Raw genomic sequence first — 24,352 nt, forward strand, 5'->3', positions numbered from 1 at the left:
TGCGGGAGTTTATGCCCGGAAGTGGGTGCAAATACCAGGTTCCAAAAAGCGGGGGGTTCCATGTTTGTTTTAACTCTTGCAGTGCAGGAACTGCCCCGCTGTAGGGGTGGATTTTTACTGTCCTCAGTTTTGGGCTTTAAATGCAGCTAGTGGACGGACCTGTGTTTGACTTTGTATTAGCTCCCTAGGTGAAAAGAATAGAGTGAGCAGACAGACTACATCAGCTTGCTGCTGCTCTCTAATTCCACTTTCACATGGACACTATCAGGTGGCAACGGATGGTTTGAAACAGGTTTCTAACTCACTTTGACTGATAAAACCAGGCATTGGTCACCGGAGAGCTTTTCTTCTCCTAATTCGAGCAGGCTAGTGGAAATTTTGAAGGCTGAACTAGAGTACCCAGAAGAAACCAAGGCAAGCACAGGGAGAAAATGTAGACTCCAGGCAGGCAAATGGTATCCTGGCCAAGATCTGAACTGAGGACCCCAGTGCTGCAAGGCAGATTTTCTAAGTCACATATCTGGCAGACAGCATCGGCTCTGCACCACAAGCTTTTTCATTAATTCCTTGTAAAATCAAGTAAAATGTGATGTGTTCAGCGAAGAGCAGTATCAGCTCTCCTTTATAGATACTCCCCTAATCTTTAAATTCCAATTTGATTTCTTTAAAACAATGCAATTTATTAAATTGAGGTCTTATTTTTATATTCTAAGTTTGCCTATAATTTGCATATAAACAAAACTGTAATATAAACCCAATTTTTTTCCCTTTCAGGGTGTTCTGATGGTTGGACCGCCTGGAACTGGCAAAACTATGCTGGCTAAAGCTGTAGCCACAGAATGCGGAACAACATTTTTCAATGTTTCTTCTTCAACATTAACATCCAAGTACAGAGGGGAGTCTGAAAAGCTGGTCCGCCTATTATTTGAAATGGTACATTATTCTTTGTAATTCACTGCATGATTCAGCTGCATCTGCCTAAAATGTTGAAAGCAGCAGGGACAGACATCTAGGGACATGGAAAATGATGTATAAATGAGAATAAAATTAAAGAGGGATTAGAGTATTAGAATATTTGTAAGAATTTGCAGTGTTCTGAAATGCTGATTTAATATAGTAAGTGTGGAAAGTTGACAAACATTCTGACTACCAGTATGACAAATATGGCTATTTTGTATGGGCTGCTACTTTGAAATCAGATAGGATCCTATAGTGGACCATGGGCATTCCAGATGAAGGAATATCTTTGTCAGCTGTCACATAAATGTGTGTACAGGGCTCACCCAAATGCACATACTGATATCAAAAAAGTAAAGAGAAAAACAACTTGACAATGTTTTACCATTCCCAAGGCTTCATGTACACTGCTGCTGTTAAAGCGGATGTCCGCTGAAAAAAAAATATTAAAAGCCAGCAGCTACAAATACTGCAGCTGCTGACTTTTAATATTAGGACACTTACCTGTCCTGGAGTCCAGCGACGTCCGCAGCAGAGGACGAGCGATCGCTCGTAACTCTGCTGCCCCCCTGCCATCCTCGGTGAGAGAACCAGGAAGTGAAGCGCTCCGGCTTCACTGCCCGGTTCCCTACGGAGCATATGCGAATCGCGCTATGCCTGCCGATTGGCTCCCGCTGTGTTCTGGGAGCCGAGTGTTAACAGAACACAACGGGGGGGGGGGGGGGGACAGGAGGTGACGTCATGCCCGCAGTTTACCCGAGACTGTGTGGTCAGAAGTGGGTGCAAATACCTGTCTTTAGACAGGTATCTGCACCCCCTCCCCCCCGAAAGGTGTCAAATGTGTCACCGGAGGGGGGGAGGGTTCCGATCAGCGGGAGTTCCACTTTAGGGTGGAGCTCCACTTTAAATGGATGTTTATGAGCAGTTGGGCATTTTTTTCAGCTGTCCCTGAACTCTCCTCTGTTATCTTATCAGTACATGTACACATGGTCGTTTATAGTCATTTCTAGGCAGTTGAGTTAACCACTTTCCCACCGGACCATTTGTCAGCCTTAAGACCAGAGGTGTTTTTACAATTTTCCACTGCGCTGCTTTAACTGGTAATTGCGCGGCCATACAATGTTGTACCCAAACAAAATTTGCGTCCTTTTTTTCCCACAAATAGAGCTTTCTTTTGATGGTATTTGATTGCCTCTGCGATTTTTAATGTTTGCGATATAAACGGAAAAAGAGCGAAAATTTTGAGAAAAAATGATATTTTCTACTTTTTGTTATAAGAAAAATCGAACAAACTCAATTTTAGTCATACATTTTGGCCAAAATGTATTCAGCCACATGTCTTTAGTAAAAAAAATGCCAATAAGCGTATATTTATTGGTTTGCGCAAAAGTTATAGCATCTACAAACTAGGGTACATTTTCTGGAATTTACACAGCTTTTATTTTATGACTGCCTATCTCAATTGTTGAGGTGCTAAAATAGCAGGGAAGTACAAAACCCCCCCAAATTACCCCATTTTGGAAAGTAGACGCCCCAAGGAACCTGCTGAAAGGCATGTTGAGTCCATTGAATATTTTTTTTTTTGTACCAAGTGATTGAATAATGACAAAAAAAAAAAAAAAAAAAAAAGAAATTACAAAAAGTTGTCACTAAATGATATATTGCTCACACATGCCATAGTTATATGTGGAATTGCACCCCAAAATACATTCTGCTGCTTCTCCTGAGTACGGGGATACCACATGTGTGAGACTTTTTGGGAGCCCAACCACGTACGGGGCCCCGAAAATCAAGCACCGCCTTCAGGATTTCTAAGGGCGCAAATTTTTGATTTCACTTCTCACTACCTAAGACAGTTTTGAAGGCCATAAAATGCCCAAATAGCACAAAATCCCATCAAATGACCCCATTTTGGAAAGTAGACACCCCAAGGAATCTGCTGAGGGGCATATTGAGCCCACTGAATATTAAATTTTTTTGTACCAAGGGATTGAATAATGACAAAAAAAAAAAAAGAAAAAAGAAATTACAAAAAGTTGTAACTAAATGATATATTGCTCATACATGCCATGGTTATATGTGGAATTGCACCCCAAAATACATTCTGCTGCTTCTCCTGAGTACGGGGATACCACATGTTTGGGACTTTTTGCGAGTCTAGCCGCGTACGGTGCCCCGAAAACCAAGCATCGCCTTCAGGATTTCTAAGGGCGCAAATTTTTTATTTCACTCCTCACTACCTATCACAGTTTTGAAGGCCATAAAATGCCCAAATAGCACAAACCCCCCCAAATGACCCCATTTTGGAAAGTAGACACCCCAGGCTATTTGCTGAGAGGCATGTTGAGTCCATGGAATATTTAATATTTTGCCACAAGTTGCGGGAATATGACAATTTTTTTTTTTTTTTGCACAAAGTTGTCACTAAATGATATATTGCTCACACATGCCATGGGCATATGGGGAATTACACCCCAAAATACATTCTGCAGCTTCTCCTGAGTACGGGGATACCACATGTGTGGAACTTTTTGGGAGCCTAGCCGCGTACGGGACCCCGAAAACCAAGCACGGCCTTCAGGATTTCTAAGGGCATACATTTTTGATTTCACTCCTCACTACCGATCACTACCTATCACAGTATTGAAGGCCATAAAATGCCACGATGGCACACAACTCCCCCAAATGACCCCATTTTGGAAAGTAGACACCCCAAGCTATTTTCTGAGATGCATTTTGAGTTCATGGAATATTTTATATCTTGCCACCAGTTGCTGGAATATGACAAACTTTTTTTTTTTTTTTGCACAAAGTTGTTACTAAATGATATATTGCTCACACATGCCATGGTTATATGTGGAATTGCACCCCAAAATACATTCTGCTGCTTCTCCTGAGTACGGGGATACCACATGTGTGGGACTTTTTGGGAGCCTAGCCGCGTCCGGCCCCCGAAAACCAAGCACCGCCTTCAGGATTTCTAAGGGCGCAAATTTTTTATTTCACTCCTCGCTGCCTATCACAGTTTCGGAGGCCATGGAATTCCCAGATGGCACACAACCCCCCCAAATGACCCCATTTTGGAAAGTAGACACCCCAAGCTATTTGCTGAGAGGCATGGTGAGTATTTTACAGCGCTCATTTATTTTTGAAAATGAAGAAAGATATATATATATTTTTTTTTTTTCTTTTTTCAATTTTCAAATCTTTGTGACAAAAAGCAAGATCTGCAAAATACTCAACATACCTCTCAGCAAATAGCTTGGGGTGTCTACTTTCCAAAATGGGGTCATTTGGGGGGGTTTGTGCCATCTGGGCATTCCATGGCCTCCGAAACTGTGATAGGTAGTGAGGAGTGAAATCAAAAATTTACACCCTTAGAAAGCCTGAAGGTGGTGATTGGTTTTTGGGGTCCCGTACGCGGCTAGGCTCCCAAAAAGTCTCACACATGTGGTATCCCCGTACTCAGGAGAAGCAGCAGAATGTATTTTGGGGTGTAATTCCACATATGCCCATGGCATGTTTGAGCAATATATCATTTAGTGACAACTTTGTGCAAAAAAAATAAAATAAAATAATAATAATTCTCTTTCCTACAACTTGTGTCAAAATATAAAATATTCCATGGACTCGAGATGCCTCTCAGCAAATAGCTTGGGGTGTCTACTTTCCAAAATGGGGTCATTTGGGGGGGTTTTGAACTGTCCTGGCATTTTATGAACAACATTTAGAAGCTTATGTCACACATTACCCACTCTTCTAACCACTTGAAGAAAAAGCCCTTTCTGACACTGTTTGTTTACATAAAAACATATTATTTTTTTGCAAGAAAGTTTAGTTGAACCCCCAAACATTATATATTATTTTAAAGCAAAGGCCCTACAGATTAAAATGGTGGGTGTTGCATTTTTTTTTACCACGCAGTATTTGCGCAGCGATTTTTCAAATGCATTTTTTTGGGCAAAAATACATATTTTTTTATTTTAATGCACTAAAACACACTATATTGCCCAAATGTTTGATGAAATAAAAAAGATGATCTTAGGCCGAGTACATAGATACCAAACACGACATGCTTTAAAATTGCGCACAAATGCGCAGTGGCGACAAACTACATACATTTTTAAAAGCCTTTAAAAGCCTCTACGGGTTACCACATTAGATTTACAGAGGAGGTCTACTGCTAAAATTACTGCCCTCGATCTGACCTTCGCGGTGATACCTCACATGCATGGTACAATTGCTGTTTACATATGACGCCAAACCGACGCTTGCGTTCGCCTTTGCGCAAGAGCAGGGGGGGACAGGGGTGCTTTTTTTTTTTTTTTTTTTTTTTATTATTATTTAATTTGCTTTTTTAATTTTATTTTAAACTGTTCCTTACTTTTTTTTATTATTTTTATAATTTTTATTGCCATCTTAGGGCATGTAAATATCCCCTATGATAGCAATAGTTAGTGACAGGTACTCTTTTTTGAAAAAATTGGGGTCTATTAGACCCTAGATCTCTCCTCTGCCCTTAAAGCATCTGACCACACCAAGATCGGTGTGATAAAATGTTTTCCCACTTTCCCAATGGCGCAGTTTATATCCGGGGAGGGGACATACCCTCCCACTGCTTGTAAAAGCAGTTTAGAGGCTAATTAGCCGCTAGGACTGCTTTTACATGAAAGCCGACCGCTGGCTGAAAAGAATGATACCAAGATGATACCTAAACCCGCAGGCATCATTCTGGTATAACCATTCAAATCCAGCAACATACCATACGTTGATGGTTCTTGTTGGACATGTATTGTAATCTTTTTTTTTTTTCATGCAGCCTGTTGGCTGAACGAAAAAAAGATTGATCGGTGGGTATGCCCACCATTAGAATACCTCCCTTCATCCACCCACTTCTAATGATGGGCATACATGCACCATTTATATATGCCGAAGCATGGGGGCATCCTCCCGCAAAAAAGTTATGCCGCTCACACACGTATGTACGCCGCATAAAAAGTTATGGCGCATACACACGGTCGGACTTTTCCACGGGCAAGCTTCCGACGGAATTTCGACCGTATGTACGCGGCATTAGGAGCAAAATCGCTCCTCCGCCCCTAATGCCCCCATGCTTCGGCATATATGCTCTTTTTTTAACTGTGGTGGTGAAATCACCTCCCACAGTGTTGGAGTCGCGGCTTTATGTATCGTGGGAGCAAACGCTGTTGCTGTCACGCTAAATAAATCCGCGCTGCAACTGAATGGCGTACCTGCTAAGCAAATGATGGTTAACATTATAACAAAGTAACATTACATTTTAACAGTAAGATCTTACCATACCATACCTGCAAAGCAAATATAAAAAAAAAAAAAAACATTTTTTAACGCAACCTGTGCCTAAAAAATATATATGCCGAAGCATGGGGGCATCCTCCCGCAAAAAAAGTTATGCCGCGTACACACGGTCGAACTTTTCCACGGGCAAGCCTCCGTCGGAATTTCGACCGTATGTACGCGGCATTAGGAGCAAAATCGCTCCTCCGCCCCTAATGCCCCCATGCTTCGGCATATATGCTCTTTTTTTAACTGTGATGGTGAAATCACCTCCTACAGCGTTGGAGTCGCGGCTTTATATATCGTGGGAGCAAACGCTGTTGCTGTCACGCTAAATAAATCCGCGATGCAACTGAATAGCGTACCTGCTAAGCAAATGATGGTTAACAATAAAACAAACATTACAGTATAACATACCATACCTGCAAAGCAAATACAATAAAACATTGTAAAAATAGAGAGAATAGATATAGAACAATAGTGAGTGGACAGTAGAGAGTGAACATAAGAGAACAATAAAGAGAGGAGAAAAATACAACCACAACTATTTTTGGATTTTTTATTTTATATTTTTTTTGTGTTTTTGTGTTTTTTTATTTTTTTTCTACTTTTTTTCACTTTTATGAAAACTATAAACTGAACGTTGCAGATTATGGTCTCTCAAAATGTGATGGCCATCACATATTCCGAGACCCTGTGTTGGTGTGCCTAGGACTGTGTGGTGCTGTACCCTACGCTAAAACTGAACTAGTGTGTGGTAGCGTTTGAAACATACACCAATGCAGAGACCAGGTTGGTCAGGACAGTCGGGACAATAAAAGCGGGTGTCACGCCTAAATCCGAGTTTGCTGCAGACACGACATCTTTTTTGGGGGGGTTTTCTGGTAGGGGTACCAGCGAGGACAAAAGGAAAATGCCTCTCATACAGCCGGCTCACTGCATTTGCGTTGGGAAGGTGGGGCACAGCACCATCTGGAAACAGAAGGGCTTCGAAGATCTCTTCCTGGAATTTTAGGAAGGATCCAGTCCGTCCTGAAGCTCTGTATAGCACATGAGCGTTCAGCAAAGCCAATTGAAACAAATACACTGATACTTTTTTGTACCAGCGTTTGGACCTCCGGGCAATTAGGTACAGCGCCAACAACTGGTCATTGAGGTCCACCCCTCCCATGTTAAGGTTGTACTCGTGGATACAGAGGGGTTTCTCCACAAAGCCAGTCGCCGTAGGAATTTGGACTGCCGTGTCTGCGTGAAGCGAGGACAGAACGAAAACATTCCGTGAATCCCTCCACTTCACTGCTAACAAATTATTACACTGTAAGCAGGCTCTCTCCCCCCAACTAAGACGGGATTCTACAAGCCGTTGGGGGATGCCCCGGCGATTAGGTCGCACGGTGCCACATGCGCCAATTCCATAATCAAAAAGGTGACTAAAAAGTGGCACGCTTGTGTAATAATTGTCCACGTACAAGTGGTACCCCTTTCCGAATAAGGGTGACACCAATTCCCACACTATCCTACCAGCGCTCCCTATGTAATCAGGGCAATTCTCCGGCTCTACGTGACTGTCTTTTCCCTCGTAAACCATAAAGCTAGATGTATAGCCTGTTGCCCTGTCACAGAGCTTATACAACTTGACCCCGTATCTGGCACGCTTGCTGGGAAGGTATTGTTTGAATGACAAGCGGCCAGAAAACGTAATCAGGGACTCATCAACGCAGACAACTTGTTGGGGATTATACAAGGCTGCAAACCGTTCGTTGAAGTGGTTTACGAGGGGCCGAATTTTGTAGAGCCGATCGAATTCAGGGTCTCCCCGAGGACGACAGAGTTCATTGTCACTAAAATGCATGAACCGCAAGATCTGCTCGTATCGTGTCCTGGCCATGGAGGCAGAGAAAATGGGCATATGGTGAACTGGGTGCGTGGACCAATACATCCGCAGCTCACTCTTTTTAGTAATGCCCATGATGAGGGAAAGGCCCAGAAAGATCTTAAATTCGGAAACCGTAATTGGCTTCCAATCTCTGGCAAGGGACAGCTGGGGATTAGCGGCGATGAATTGACCAGCGTACAAATTGCTTTGGTCCACAATAGATCTATAGAGATCTTCGGTGAAATACAGCGAATAAAAATCCAGTGACGTAAAATCAACTGTATTCACCTGAATTCCGGGTTGGCCAGTGAATGGGGGAAGTACGGGTGCTGCAGAAGTGGTGGGTACCCAATCAGGATTGGCGAATGCAGCAGGAAGGGCACTATGGGGACGGGCCTGTCTTTGTCGTCTTCTTCTTCTTGGTGGCAGCGGGACACTACTCGTGCTTGCCACCTCTCCAGCTTGAACTGCACTTATGGGACTCGCCACGTCACCAAGTGTTACTGCAGTGCTGGATATATGACCAGGATGTACTAGGCCGCTGGTGCTTGCCAGTTCACCAGAAGGAATAGCGGCGCTAGTACTTCTCTCCTCCATACGAGAGCCCTGCGGTTCTTGCACCTCAGCGACAGCAGAAGATCGGGGTCTGGTACGCCTGACCCTAGCAGGGACCACTCCGTCGTCAGAGCTATCTGTCAGGGAGCCACTGTCGTCTACAGGATCGTATTCTGAGCAAGAATTTGACAGATGCGTGACCTCCTCATCACTATCTGTCAGGCTCATAAACAAGTAGGCCTCTTCATCACTGTACCATCGATTTGTCATTTTGGGCTCTAAATTTAGGGGTACAGTGGTGAGATTCACAGGCAAAAAAGCACCTGACCTGTTAGCGACTGAGTCAAGCGCTACCAAAAAAACTGTTAGCGATCGCAGAGATCAGGCCTGACTCTGCGAACGCTGCAGTTATGTGTTTTTGTGTTTTGTGTCAGTGATCGATCGATCGATACTGCACTTCGGTGGGTTGGGCTGGGCGAAGGGGCTAGACGCAGGTGCTAGCAGGTATCTGGGCTGATCCCGCTAACAATGCGTTTTTGGGAACCCTAAACTGCAGGGGACGCTAGTATAGATCTGATCAGATCAGGTATCGATCCGATCAGATACTATACCACTAAAGGGAGGCGTATGGTGCGTGCGTGGGTGTTAGCGCTACTGGCACTAATCTGACGCTGCCTGGGGCGACGCAGACCCTATCTGGCGCTAAAACCAAACTTTTATCACACGCCGGGCGATCAGGGGGTTAAAACTTTATTTCAAAAAATATGGCGGGTGCCCTGATGCTATAGAAAATAAACAAACTAAACTGCGTCACCTGTGACACTTATACTGTGATCACTGGTGACAGGGGGTAATGAAGGGGTTAAACCTTTATTGGGGGGGGGTTAGGGGGGGTCCCTAGACTTTTTATGGCCTAAGACTGATTACCTAAACACTTATTTTTGTCACTAATGACACTAGTACAGCGATCAAAAAAAAATCTGATCGCTGTACTGGGTGACACAGTGACAGGCAGTGAATGGGTTAATTTGGGGGGTGATCAGGGGGTGATCAGGGGGTTAAATGTGTGCCTATGTGACCTGGTGTTAGAGTAGTGTTGTGCAACTCACGTTTCAGATGCTCTCTCCCTCTCGGTCTGGAACGGAAAGACCGACACGAGGGAGAGAGCAGTACTTCCCCTGCCAATGTTTACAAAACATTGCCAGGGGAAGACAACCATTGGTTAGTGTGATCACCAGGTCCAGGCCAGATTTTATTGGCCTGGACCTGGTGATTGATCAGTTCTGAAACGAATCTGATCATCGGGAACGGCGGGGAGGCGCGCGCGCCCCATCGCCGTTCACGCGCAGGACGTATAGCTACGGGCTCTCGCCTGGGAGAGCCGACCTGCCGCCGTATTATGACGGTGCGCGGTCGGCAAGTAGTTAAGAAGCATTTTTTTTAGTGCAAAAAAATGCGTTCAGGACAAATGTTCAGAGGCGTTTGAAACGCCAAATGCCTTTAACAGCTTGTAAATGCTGCTAAATGTGGTAACTCGAGTCTAGCAGCATTTCATTTACAGATGGTTTCCATTTTCTAGAAACGCATCATGTAAACGCGGCTAAACGGACGTTTTTAGATGTCTGTTTCTAACTGTCAAGTTAAATCGTTCAGAAGAGGTTCCATGTACATGAAGCCTTACTCCGTACAAAACAAGAAAACATCTAGCTTTTAGCCAGTTGGGTTGCTCTCCCCTCTAGGTAGTGGTCAATTGTGGGTTATCTGTTGCCACCATAGACATGAGATTGTTGTGTAGTCAAGTCAAAAACAGAAATATCTCTCCTCTGTGGACAGCTCAAAGTACAGTATGTGTACGGGATGTCCTAAGTCTGTAGACCTGCTGTGGCGCTTATAGGGGGCATGACCTCTCCAGAATGTCTTTTTTTTTTTTTTTTTTAAGGGGATAATTTCACCTTAAAAAAATGCACATGATGCAGGTAAACAAATCTGTATTTACTAATTTGTTTTAGGAGCCTGAAAAGCATTGCACCAGCAATCAGAAGATTGCTGGTGCCATGCAGGACTCCTTCAGACTGCCAGTGTAAGCTGTTTTTCTGTACAGCGAACAAGCACGCAGGAAGAATCACCGTCAGGAAGAATCAATGAACTACCAAAGTGCTCAACAGCGTCGTGGTAGTTCATTGAGAGCTACAAGCCGACAATCGCAAAGGATGTCGGTACTTGTAGTTCATGTATTCACTAAACTCTGAATGAATGATGAAGCTGCATGGGCGGAGCCCTGCACGGCTACTCTCTTTTAAAAAAAGTGACAGCTAGTACAGGGAACTTCCCCCCCATACTGCTGTTACACAGAGGCAGTGGATCCCTAAACGGTTGCAGGGTGGGACATGTTACATGTCCCACCCTAAAAACTGGTGCAACATGTTCCCAAATGTGAAATTTAATCTGTTTTGTTATGGAAAATGCAACAGCAATTCCTAGACTGTTCAACAGGAGGACAGAGACAGAGGCCCGGTTTCAGAAAGGACTTACGATGGCGTATCTCCAGATACGCCGTGGTAAGTCCTAATGTGCGCCGTCGTATCTTTCCGCGTATTCTGGAAATCAGATACGCCTGAATTTGGCCAAGATACGACCGACGTAAGTCTCCTACGCCGTCGTATCTTGGGTGCATATTTACGCTGGCCGCAAGGGGCGCTTCCGTAGATTTACGTGTTGAATATGCAAATGACCTAGATACGCCGATTCACAAACATACTTGCACCCGTCGTATTAAGCTATGCCGCTATATGAGGCGCAGGTAATGCAAAGGTATAGACATCGGAACAAGCGTCTAATTTTACGTTGTTTACGTAAGTCGTACGTGAATGGGGCTGGGCGTAGGTTACGTTCACGTCACAGGCATTGAGCCAGCGTATGTTAGGGAGGCATGCGCCGTTTGTTCAGGGCTTCATTTCAAATATGGGAGCAAGTGCTTTGTGAATACAGTACGAGCTTCACTATGTTACGTTGGCGTGGCGCATATCAGATGCGCTACGCCGCTCTAAAGATACGACAATCTGGGCGTGGCCTGACTGCCGATGGAGTAGGACGTGCGGTGAAGGAGCTCCTCTCGCCCATCATCCTGTTTGCCAGCCTGTACCCGCCTTTGGGTTGCTTTCGCCACACAAAAGCACTAGGCAGCTCCGGGACCGGAGCTGAGCATGTCGCCGCCGAAAAAGTCGTCCGCCGCCGCGGACAAGTTGGCAAAATACCGCCATGAGGGGGACGAAGGACAGGCCAAAGATGGCGCCGAGGAAGCACAGGGTGAAGATCGCCATGCTGCGGATCGTCATGCTGCAGAGACAGCGAAGGTATTAGAGGCTATAGCAGCGCTCCAGGGCACGCTGACTTCAAAGATTGATGAGGTTAAAATAGACATATCACTGATGCGGCAAGATTTGTCTAAAGTGAGAGACAGGGTGACGGATGCAGAGACCCGTATAGGCGAGGCAGAGGACATCTTGCATCCCCTGCAGCAGGCCACAGAGGATATGCAGCGTCAAATCCACCAATTACATTCCCATCAGGATGAAATGGAGAATAGGCTCAGACGCTGTAATCTACGCTTTATTGGCTTGCCGGAGAGGGTGGAGGGCAGAGAGCCAGCAGAATTTTTGGAAAACCTCTTAATCAAAGAATATGGGAGAGAAGCCTTTTCGGTCATGTTTGCGGTGGAAAGGGCGCACAGAATTCCAGCAAAACCCCCACCGGAGGGAGCACCCCCCCGCACATTTATTGCTAAATTTCTGAACTTTAGGGACAGAGATAAAATCATGCGGCTCTCTAGAGAGAAGGGAAACATGCGGATGGGGAATGGACACTTGGTGGTATTCCCAGACTTCTCGAATGAAGTCCAGAAGAAGAGGGCCCAATTCCAGGACGCAAAGCGAAGACTGCGTGTGCTGAAGCTGAAATATGCAATGTTGTTTCCGGCCAGGCTACGAGTGGAGGAGGATGGTCGGGCTCAGTTTTTTGACACCCCTGCAGCGGTTGCGGCTTGGCTGGATCGGAAGGGGAGACGGGAGTAGCGACGACGCTGTGAGTACTGTTTTGAGGGGGGAGAAGGTTTGGGGAGCTATGTCCCTCGCTCCTTCTTGACTATTAGCACCAGGCCCCGATACAAGGGTTCCAAATATGCTTGAAGGGACGGCTCCACAGAGCGGTTTAAACTAAACCTGAGGACGTCATGCAAGCCTTTGCTCTCTCCCCCCCTTCCCCCCCTATCTTTGTTGCTTGGGATGGGGGGGTTCCAGGACATTTTTCTTTTTTTTCCCCCTTTGTTATATTTTTCCCCTTCCTTTCATTATTCCACTCCCTTTGGGTTTTTTTTTTTTGGATCCTTTTCATACTATGGCCAACATTTTCTTATGCTATACGAGTGATCCTTTGTGAAATGGTAACGACCCCCCCTGGGCGTAGTGAGATGTCCCCAGATATACGCACGGAGTTATCTCCTCACAGAAATGGACACCACTCTAGGCCACTAGAAAATAGAATTGAAACTGTGGTGAGGGTACAAGGAAATATGGACTGTATGGCGGGAGGAGCGAGGGCATCTGCCTTCTGGGAGGACTGTTGCTTCCCCACTCCTGCAACACGCGTTGTTCAGTGAACAATCGCCTCCAAGGAAATGGCTGACTATACATTTCAGGATTGTAAGCCGGAATTAAGATGTGTGCCTCCAGTCAGTAGTTACTGCTGGACGTTAATTGAAATACCTTGTTTTTTTGTTACGGTTAAGGGATACATGCCTGCACCAAGTTGGGGAGGTGATGGGCTGGGAGGGGGGGAGGGTTTCTTTGGGCAGTGCCACCGTTGTGGCCTCTATAGGCGTTTAATCCAAGAAGGGTATAGTAGAGATGTAATGAGGTTGTTAATGCATGTTGCCGTCGGTGGGGAGGATATAGAAATCCTCAGCAGGCTGCCTGAGGTATGTTTCAACAATGTATTGAGGGGCGGGATGGTTATTTTCCAAGAAATGGTACCATGACTTCAATTAAATTTATGACGTGGAATGTACGGGGAGTGAGAAACAAGATTAAACGTACTGCAGTTCTCACATTTCTAAAAGCGCAGAGAGCCAACATAATTGCACTGACAGAGACGCACGCAACGGGTCACTTGCAGTCTGCTCTGAAACGCCCTTGGGTGGGCTGGGCGTACCACAGTACGCATACTAGCTATTCTAGGGGGGTGTCACTGCTGGTAACGAAGGCTACCCAGTTCGAGCTGATATCTCTGGAGTCGGACCGGCAGGGGAAATATCTATTTGTACATGCCAGTATTAGAGGACTACCTATATTGCTGATAGTATGTTATATCCCCCCTCCATACAGCTCGGAGGTTGTCACGGAGGGTCTGGCTTTTATGGCTAGGAACCCGACGGTCCCGGCTGTGTGGATGGGGGATTTCAATATGACCATGGATCCAGACATGGATAGACCGGTGCAGGCCGGGGGGACAGGGGGGGTGCCCGGACAAACCAGGCTGAGTAGACTGCTGAAGGAATTTGCCCTGGTGGATGTGTGGAGACAGAGAAATCCCACGACTCGGGCATACACCTGTCATTCAACTGGCCATGCCACCATGTCTCGCATAGATTATGTACTAGTATCCACATCACTTATGCCCAGGGTGGTTGGGGCTGGATTCGCGCCGAGGGCCCTGTCGGATCACTCACCATGTTGGGTGGAATTGTCCCTCTTAGGGGAGGCTCCCAAGCGAGTGTGGAGACTTAATCCATACTGGTTGACGGCCTTGAAGGATCACGAGAGTGTAGAGAGAGAACTGAAGTATTTCTTCCCTGAGGGACAGGACGATGCACTAATTAACTCCCGGTGGGATGCTTTTAAACTCCACGCAAGCAGAGTGTTAGATACCAAAATAAATAGACTTAAAGCGTCCTCTAGAGCAGTGGTGAGCATGTCTGAGGAGGCATTGCAGAATGTGGAAGAGGCTTACAACATGCAGCCATCCCCCGAAAACCAGATGAAAGTAAAGTTGCAGTCCAGGGTAGTCGCTCAGTTACACATGGAAAAGGCAAAACAGCGTGTCTTCTTTTGCAAAGCACGGGTGTATGAGCATGGGGAAAAAGCGGGTAAAATGCTGGCATACCTGGCTCATCTGGAGGATAGGCCACCGGTGGTGGTATCGCTGGCCGAGCCGAACGGCTCGGTCATAACTGATCCACCGCGGGTGGCGGAAAAGTTTAAACAGTTCTATGGAGATCTTTATAGCTCACAATGCCAGCATTCACCGCAGGAGATACGGACATATTTAAACACATTGCATTTCCCTAGGCTGAGCGCGACACAGGTACGAGGTCTGGAGGCGGCTATAACCGCACAGGACATAGCCACGGCAATATCGCAGCTGGCAAAGTCCAAAGTCCCAGGGTTGGATGGATTGCCCCTGGAATTCTACGCGACATACTCAGAGACACTAATCCCTAGGCTACAGATGTTGTTTCGGTCGGTATTTGAGCTGGGTGTACTCCCCTCCTCAATGCAGGAGGCTCAGATTATAGTCCTGCCCAAGCCAGGGAAAGACCCACTATATCCAGAATCGTATAGGCCTATATCTTTGTTACCAGTGGATATTAAAATACTAGCCAAAATACTATCGACTAGGCTGAACTCAGTTATCCTTTCCTTGATTCACCCGGACCAAACTGGGTTTATGCCGGGAAAGAATACTGCAATGAACATTAGACGTCTGTTTATGAACATTCAAGCCCAGCATGAGAATGTGGGGACACGGTTAGTGGTGGCCCTGGACACAGCCAAGGCGTTTGACTCAGTCGAGTGGCTTTTTCTGTGGGAATGCCTGAGAAGCTATGGGTTTGGCCCTAACTATATTAGATGGGTACAACTCCTATATCAGACCCCCAAGGCTAGGATTTTTGTAAATGGGTGGCTATCTGACCAAATTTCTTTGGAGCGCGGTACTAGGCAGGGGTGCCCACTATCACCGTTATTGTATGCTTTGGCGGCGGAGCCCTTGGCTATCGCCATCAGGACAAACACAGAAGTGATTGGCCTTAGAAAAGGGAACACCTGGGACAAAATAGGTTTATATGCGGACGACACGGTTCTGTATTTGGCGGATCAGGGCCCATCACTACAGGCAGCATTAAAAATCATAGAGGAGGTAGGGAAATACTCAGGCTTAAAAATAAACTGGGACAAATCCCAGATCCTCCCTCTGGATCACTTTCCCCCATCGGAGGTGTTCCCGGAGCTACCCCTAAAGAGAGTGGGAGAGATTAAATATTTGGGCGTGAAGGTCACTCGAAGCCTAGCGGACTATGTCCCTTTAAACGTAGAACCCTTGTTTACTATCATTAAATCCAGGACCCAGGCTTGGGCGAGACTGCCACTGGGGGTAATGGGTAGAATTAATTTAGTAAAAATGATCCTTTTGCCCAAAATTTTATATATGGTATGGCATGCTCCCCTATATATACCGCTAAAGATATTCAAGCAGATGGAAGCCATACTAAATTCTTTTGTCTGGGGGTCAGGGAGGCACAAGCTGGCGTGGCATGTTCTCAAGAACCCTACCCTGGAGGGGGGATGCTCTCTACCAGATGTGCAGGATTATTATGTAGCATCACAGTTGTCACACCTGTATCATTACAACAAGGCAGAGTCACAAAGGTATAGGGCGTTGGTATGCAACAAACCGGGCAGTCCTTTACACACACCCACGCAGGCTGTATTCAGAAGGGGGCAAGGAGGGTGTAGGACACCGAGGTTCGGAGCGGAGATGCTGGTGCACCACCAAAAGATATGGGATATTGCCATTAAGAGACAGGATAGATCCCATGTCCACTCTCACACTCCGCTATGGAATAATGGCTGCTTGCCGGAACTGAACTCAGTGCCAGATCCACGGCTATGGGCGGTTTACGGGGTAATCTTCCTGGCACAGGTCCTAACGGAGACTGGAATTAAGTCCTTCGAAGTTTTGAGAGAAGAATATGCACTGCCGCCACAGTTCATGTTCAGGTACCTGCAGCTTAGACACGCGCTCCGAAAACAACTAACCTCTATAACGGTAGACTTACAGTCTCCACAGGTGTTAAGCATCTTATTTGGGTCGGACTCGACCAAACTTATCTCAAATATATACTACACAATCCGACACAGAAAGATAGTCAAGATATCACAGCTAGCCAAGGTAAAATGGGAGCAGGACGTGGGGCCTATCGAAGATGAAGACTGGAATGAAATTCTAGAGGGAGTTAAGACAGCCTCACCTAAACTCTCGGACAGACTAACGCAACTGTATATCATACACCAGGCGTATCTTACACCCGCTCGGTTGGCAAAGTTTCAGCCCACAAGAAGCCCCAGGTGCCCCATGTGCGAATTGGACACAGGATCCTTTTACCATTTGCTGTGGCATTGCCCAGATATTCAGGCATTCTGGCTCCAGGTGACACAGTTCCTACATGACAACATGGGATCCCCAGTTGGCATGGACCCGAAACTGTGTCTATTGGGGTTAATACCGGATATAGAAATAGATAAATACCAGGCCATATTCATTTATGAGACGTTATTTTTGGCCAGGAAGGTAGTGGCCAAGGCCTGGATGCAGGAGAGAGCCCCATCACTAAGGGACTGGAAAAGGGAAATTAATGCCACTCTGCCGTATAGGAAGTTGATTTATCTCCACAGGGGGAGACCACAGAAATTCTCCAGCGTATGGGACAGGTGGTTGGAGGATGGTGAAACTTGCACAGTATAAGTCAAATAGTAGGTGACCTAAAGGATACGGGGGAGGAGGGATTGAGGGACAGGAGAGCCTGCAAGTTGGGATAGATAGGCAGGGCATGGATTGCTTTCTGTTCAATAGTAGATCGGGCTATTGTATATTTGCTGAACTTTTCTATTTTCTGTGTGCAAACTCCTTATTTTCTTTTTGTTTTTGTCTATGTTCTCCCCCCTTGAAAGACACTAGAGAAGGGGATGAATCATATATGTATGATTGACGGTATACAAGTCGTAGCCTGGACTGGTCAATGTTTTAACACTGTACCATAACCCTTTTTTTTTGTTTGTTTGTTTTTTTATTGTTGATTTTCTTTTCTGACTAAAGGGACAATTCTGGTCCACTGAACTGTATTTACATGTAACTTGACAACATCTCAATAAACTTGGATTTTCTGGTTAAAAAAAAAAGATACGACAATCTCTCTGAATCCCGGCCCGAGTCTTGTGGCAGGAAGATCTCACTGTTAAAGCTTTACTCCAGCCAAAACATGTATTTTCTAGTGTTGTACAGTAGACGGGTTTAAAGCCTCTGTCAGGGTTTTACTGCTGTCTTTGTCCCCCTTTGGGCAATTTACTCTCACTTCTTGTCCCAGAGACAGGGTGTGTATGATGACAAAAAGAACACACGTATTTAGTAAATTGGGGGGGGAATTAGACTTCTGGTTTTGATAGCACTCTGTGGGGGTTATTTACGAATGGCAAATACACTTTGCACTACAACTGCACTTAGAGGTGCACTTGGAAGTGCAGTCGCTTTAGATCTTGGGGGAAGATCTGAAATGAGGGGAAGCTCTGCTGATTTTATCATCCAATGATGTGCAAGCTAAAATACTCTTTTTTATTTTCCTTGCATGTCCCCCTCAGATCTACAGCAACTGCACTTGCAAGTGCACTTTCAGTACACTTTCAAGTGCACTTATAGTGCAAAGTGAATTTGCCTTTAGTAAATCGACCACTGTGTCTTCCTGTCTTGGTGATACCTGCACCTTCTTTTTTCTTGTCCCCGTCCCATCCGGACAGGAAGTACGATGGCTTCGGGCATTGCTCTCTGAATTAAAGGGGAGTTCCAGCCAATATTTATGTTTATTAAAAGTCAGCAGCTACAAAAAGTGTAGCTGCTGGCTTTTAATAAACAGACACTTACCTGCACCAGCGTTCCAGCGATGCGCCGGCCGGGGCTCGGCTCCTCTCCCCCCCTCCCCGGCCGGCGTCTTCATTGTCACTGTGGGCACCCGGCAGTGACAGCTTTCGGCTTCACGGCCGGGCACCCACTGCGCAAGCGCGAGCGGCACTGCGCATGCGCGCGCAGCCCGGCGCTGCGCTATTTGATTGGACAGGCGATCGCCTAGGACCTGTCACATGTCCTAGGCGATCGCCTACAGGGAGGGGCTGCCAAAAGGCGATTAAGCTTAATCGCCTTTGCAGCCCCCCGGCGGAAGGACGGAGTGGGACAGGAAGTCCCCTTCTCCTGAAGCCTCCACTCCCCCCCCCAAAAAAATTACATGCCAAATGTGGCATGTAAGGGGATGAGGAGTGGGATAAGCGGAAGTTCCATTTTTGGGTGGAACTCCACTTTAAGTATGTAAGTAACACTGTTCTTTTGAAGAGAGTTATTTTCTAAATAAGCATACTAGATGATTTTTTTAGTCTCCCTATACTTTTCTGACATGGCTTTTGTAGCCAATCATTCAATAATTCAACCAGTCCTGTGAACAATAGCTTCTAAAATAGATGTTTTTGTGGTTCACAGTTTGAAAATGAATTTAAGTATTGTACTCTTTTTGTAGCATCCTAATATAATGCTAAAACGTAAATTTCTTGTGCAAAGTGTGGACATAGACGCTATTCATGAGTAGTGACGACAAGCACAGCTGAGGATTTCCAAGAAGCAATTGTATTAAAGGAAAAAACTCTAAATTGGGCACCTAGATATATTTGCTGCCTGTGCCTGCCGTGTTTTGTAGCACATTACAGACTGAACTGTTCACATTAGTCACAATCTTTAAAGGAAAGTACCTTTTTAATGACACTGCAGTCATTTAAGCAGCTTAATATTATTATCAGCAAATAAACTGAAGGCGTATTTTTGTGTTATGAAGCAAAATTACACATACCAGGAGAACTGGTGTTCCTTTTGCGTTATGAACCCCGGACGTAATGCTGGAGTACAACAGTTCCAACCACTATATGAACTAAGGGCCGGATTTATAAAGAAGATACGACGGCGTATCTCCTGATACGCCGTCGTATCTCTGAGTCCGGCCGGTCGTATCTATGCGCCTGATTCATAGAATCAGGTTACGCATAGATCTCCCTAAGATCCGACAGGTGTAAGTGACTTACACCGTCGGATCTTAGGCTGCAATTCTAGGCCGGACGCTAGGTGTCGATTCCATTGCGGCGTAGAATATGCAAATGAGTCGTTACGTCGATTCACGAACGTACGCTTGCCCGTCGCAGTAAATTTACGCCGTTTCCGTAAGAGATATGCGGCGTAAAGATAAAGCTGCCCCCTAGGTGGCCTAGCCAATGTTAAGTATGGCCGTCATTCCCGCGTCTAAATTTGAAATTTAACGTTGTTTGCGTAAGTCGTCCGTGAATGGCGCTGGACGCCATTTATGTTAACGTCGAAACCAATGACGTCCTTGCGACGTCATTTAGCGCAATGCACGTCGGGAAATTTTAGGGACGGCGCATGCGCAGTACAATCGGCGCGGGAACGCGCCTAATTTAAATGATCCACGCCCCCTACCCGGATCATTTGAATTAGGCGGGCTTGCGCCGGGCGGATTTACGCTACGCCGCCACAACTTTACAGGCAAGTGCTTTGTGAATCAAGCACTTGCCCGTAAAACTTGCGGCGGTGTAACGTAAATGTGATACGTTACGCCGCCGCCGAGATGCGGCGATTCTACCTGAATCTGGCCCTAAGTCTTTCAGTGGAATTCAGTAAAACATTTACAAAAGATTTATGGGGCTAGTTCTCTTTAAAAGTACCTGTGCCTAATTTCAGCAAATATAAAGATTTCTGCGATCACTCTTAATCCAAGCTGTTGTATAAATATCTGGCAAGCATTTGCGCCTGTTTCAGTACAAGTATTGACACTTGCGACAAATTCAAGTAATTCTTACTACCCCTACTTTAAGAACATGTCGCTATGGCATTGATAGAATTACCATTAGTTACCAAGTTAGGAAGTTGGCAGTAATTAAGACCAGCTCTAGGCTGGTATACAGGGGCATGCCAGTTCTCAGAATGGGGCATCTCTGTGCTGGAAAACTGTCAAAAATTAAACCGCTTCCCACACAGGGCTCTATTTCCAGACACATGTGGCTGTCGGGCTTGGATATTCCCTGGCCAAAAGATACATTTAGACAAAGTGGTTGGGGATACAGGTGCTGTCAGTACCCAAACATAACAATACCATTATTGACAAAATGATGAGCTTGCAGGGAATACTGATCTAATAGGGAACTAGTCCCCATGACCACAGCGCCTTTTGGATAGATGGAACTAAGAAACTAGTTCCCCATCAGGTCCACCTTCCTTTTGATTGACAGCAGATAGCATTGGGTAGATTAGAAAGCCATTATTGGACTGAATAGTGGCTATGGATCCACATACTGCCACAAAGCGTTTGTTAACCCCAAAAAAAATGAATCCTGCTACTGTAAATCATTTTATACAGCAACGAGGTTGTGCTGTGTCATTTGGCCTCCTGTAACATCTGAAATACCTGACTGATCCTGACCGTTTCTGTCCTCCCCTTTGTAAATTGACCACGGTGTATCATGGCTGCTGAGCCCGGACAACGTGGTCAGTTTATGTGCCTTCATCAGCCGCAGCTCTCCTGTCCTCCTATGTGCTCCTGTGTCCTCCTCCCTTCTCCCCTCCCTGCCTGTCTGCCCCGGTGTCAGTGCCAGACCCCTCCGCTCCTGTCACTCTCATAACGCATAAAATCCTGCTGGTTCCCTAATGAAAGGCATTCCTGTCTGCGTTTAACATAAAAAATGCCTCGTTTACTGTATTTCAGATCGGCTCCCCGAGGTCACGTGACTGGCCAGCTCTCTCTCCTCCTCGCATCCCGTCTGACGTCAGTGGGGGGGGGGGATTTAGGCCCCGCCTGCTGCATCTGTCAAAATTATATGGGGCATATATGAAACCCTTTATGAATTACCCCCATATGTTTTCGTTTACATTTCGGAAAATATATTTTCCATAATGTGATTTTGTTATACATGCACACCCATACATTTATGATTTTGTATTGTATATTTTTTCAGTAACAAAGTTATTGCTTCCTACAGGCAAGATTTTATGCACCTACTACTATTTTCATTGATGAAATTGACTCGATTTGCAGCCGTAGAGGAACATCTGATGAACACGAGGCCAGTCGAAGAGTCAAGTCTGAGCTTCTCGTTCAGATGGATGGTATGGTAACCAACTGTCATGTCTGTTCATGGATTATCATTGTGTGCCATTTTTTTTTTATTCAAATACTTTTTTGTTATTGTTTTTCAAGTAGCAAAAAAAAGATACACCATAGTGAAAATACATATATATAAAACAATTATTACTTTACCTTCCCTCCCCCTCCCTCCTGGCTCACACCCACCCCCTTCCCCACACCTCCCAAACACTAGTTGTACATGCACTTGCATTGATTGCGAAGCCTCAAAGGGAAAGAGGAAAAAAACACCATTGGGGCCATAAGCAGTGCGAAGAAGAAAAAATCCGGGGTCTCGTAGAGAAGAGGAGTAGAGGCAGGGTGGTGTCGGGGAGTGAAGGAAAGTCTCTCAACCGCTCACCACCATCCCCTCATGGTGTTTTTTCACCTTTCTACCAAAAGTTCCTCTATGGCTAGTGATATAGTGTTTATCAGACTCCTAACTACACTTCTGCTGGCCATTTTCTTCTGAAAAACCCAAGCTAATCGTTTGCCATCTTGCCTGTTGCTGGATTCATCAGAGACACAGAAGTCGATTTGCGCCTGGGTTATTGCATTCCCTCAGTCTTTCAATAAACCTGTTGGACGGATGTTGGTGTGCAGCTAACTTTTCTCACTTGCGTTCCCTCATGCCAGACACACATTTAAACCCCTTAATACATATTAATTCTGTGAGTATGCCTCCAGAGAATACCCTCACTTTGCAATGGAGGATTACAGGTGCTTGGGAGCAGGGGCACATGGGACAGGTCTGTTGCACGCTCTGAGGAAACCCTTTGTTCTGGGGCAAGGTCTAACACTGACATCACTCCAGCCCTCTGACTCAGGCACCCTTACTGGCATGTACCACGTGCCTATCTGACTATGGCAGAGTTTAGTGCCACTATGTCTGATCTATTCCAGAGGTTATTGCCACTTCTTGAATCGGCAGGGGCTATCGGTTTATAACACTCCCCTCCTCATGTTCTTGGGTCAAACCTAAAATTGCTTAGCACTCTCACTGTGGCAGAAAACAAATGGGATGCAGACATTTAAGCAGAGGATACGCAGTACTTTCACCAGCACAACTGTTATGGACTCATTCACCAAGCAGTGTGCACTAATCTATGCATAACACTGCACAGGGCCATTTGTAGAATGCTTTTTTCTACAACTGGCAAAACTTAGCAAGGTTATTTTCCCCTCCTGACATCTTGTATCTTATGGACACAGAATAAAAAAAAACGCTCTATCCCCCATCTGGACCTAGCCATTCTTGCACCGAATTCTCAGTCTACTGTTTCTTTTCAGGTTTCCCCCCTTCTATAAATATAGTGGATAGATGTTTGGAGACTCCTTTGAGACTATGGCTCTGCCTTACACCTGGCCATAGTCACCTTATCTGTTTCCCAGACTATGGCTAACTGGGCTGGAGACATTAATAGTGAGCTTTCTCCTGACATAGATAATCCTAATCTTTCTTCAAGATCACAGCTCTTGTCTTCAATCTTGCCACCTGTAAGCCCACCGGACCTACTAAAAATCTTCTTCATGTTGAAGTTTGGCCCCTATCTCTGGAGGCAAATGGGTGGTCTACTGCCATTAACCCTTAATTGGAAAAGGAACATCATAGACAATTATTCTCTCTCTCTCTTCTCTCTCTCTCTTCTCTCGCTCTCTCTTCTCTCTCTCTCTCTTCTCTCCCTCTCAAAAAAAAAAAGATGGTTTGCCTAACCACGTTATGGCCCTGTTGTTGCGATAGGTATTTTTTTTTCCTTTCCTTCTGGCAAAGAATATAGGGCCTTCCAATCATACATATTAACCCTTGTCCTTTTAGGGCTGTACACCCATAATGCATTTATAAAAATCAGTACAGTAACCAGACTCTCATAAGGTCCCCTCTGGGCACCACCATTTGCATACTTTTCATAGTTATGCTTTTGTCTAGCCTCCTAGATCTCTCATGCAAGAAATGTGGTCCACTTTTATACAACACAGTGTGATGGCTATACTACCCTTCGGTTCATGTAACCATTATTAGCCATAAGTCTTACAATAAAAGCAGAATTACATTTTTCCTTTTTTGCCATATTTTGTGGTGCAAAATTATTTGCCCTCCCTTGGGCCTGAGCCCACTTTGCTTTTGAGGTTTTTCCCCAAAATATCTTGTTGCCCAGGCCTATGCTTGACCTCCTACTTTAGCATGACATTTTTGTATATGTCTGGTCCATGCTCAAAAGAAATACATTTACCCTTTTTGACTCTCTTCAGTTGTTCCGTATGAGACTACGCTCATGTTGGCTGGTTGTCCCTTGGACAGCCCAGGTGTAGTTTATTACCCTTTGTTTCCTAGATCCTAGTTCCACAACATAGTGCCTCTGCTACTCCTTACTCTC

The 24,352-nt window shown here is 45.4% G+C and overlaps 1 protein-coding gene across 1 annotated transcript in view; it reads left to right on the forward strand.

The window, feature by feature from the left end:
- The window catches only part of KATNAL1 (katanin catalytic subunit A1 like 1), a 178,216-nt gene that overhangs the window by 118,477 nt on the left and 35,387 nt on the right, over window positions 1-24,352 (forward strand). Inside the window, exons 7-8 of the mRNA XM_040340465.1 lie at window positions 775-933; window positions 21,835-21,961. Coding sequence (XP_040196399.1) covers window positions 775-933; window positions 21,835-21,961 — 286 coding nt within the window. The remainder of the gene's footprint in view (window positions 1-774; window positions 934-21,834; window positions 21,962-24,352) is intronic.

Source organism: Rana temporaria, chromosome 2 (assembly GCF_905171775.1).
Source record: "Rana temporaria chromosome 2, aRanTem1.1, whole genome shotgun sequence".
In the NCBI taxonomy this organism is placed as follows: Eukaryota; Metazoa; Chordata; class Amphibia; order Anura; family Ranidae; genus Rana; species Rana temporaria.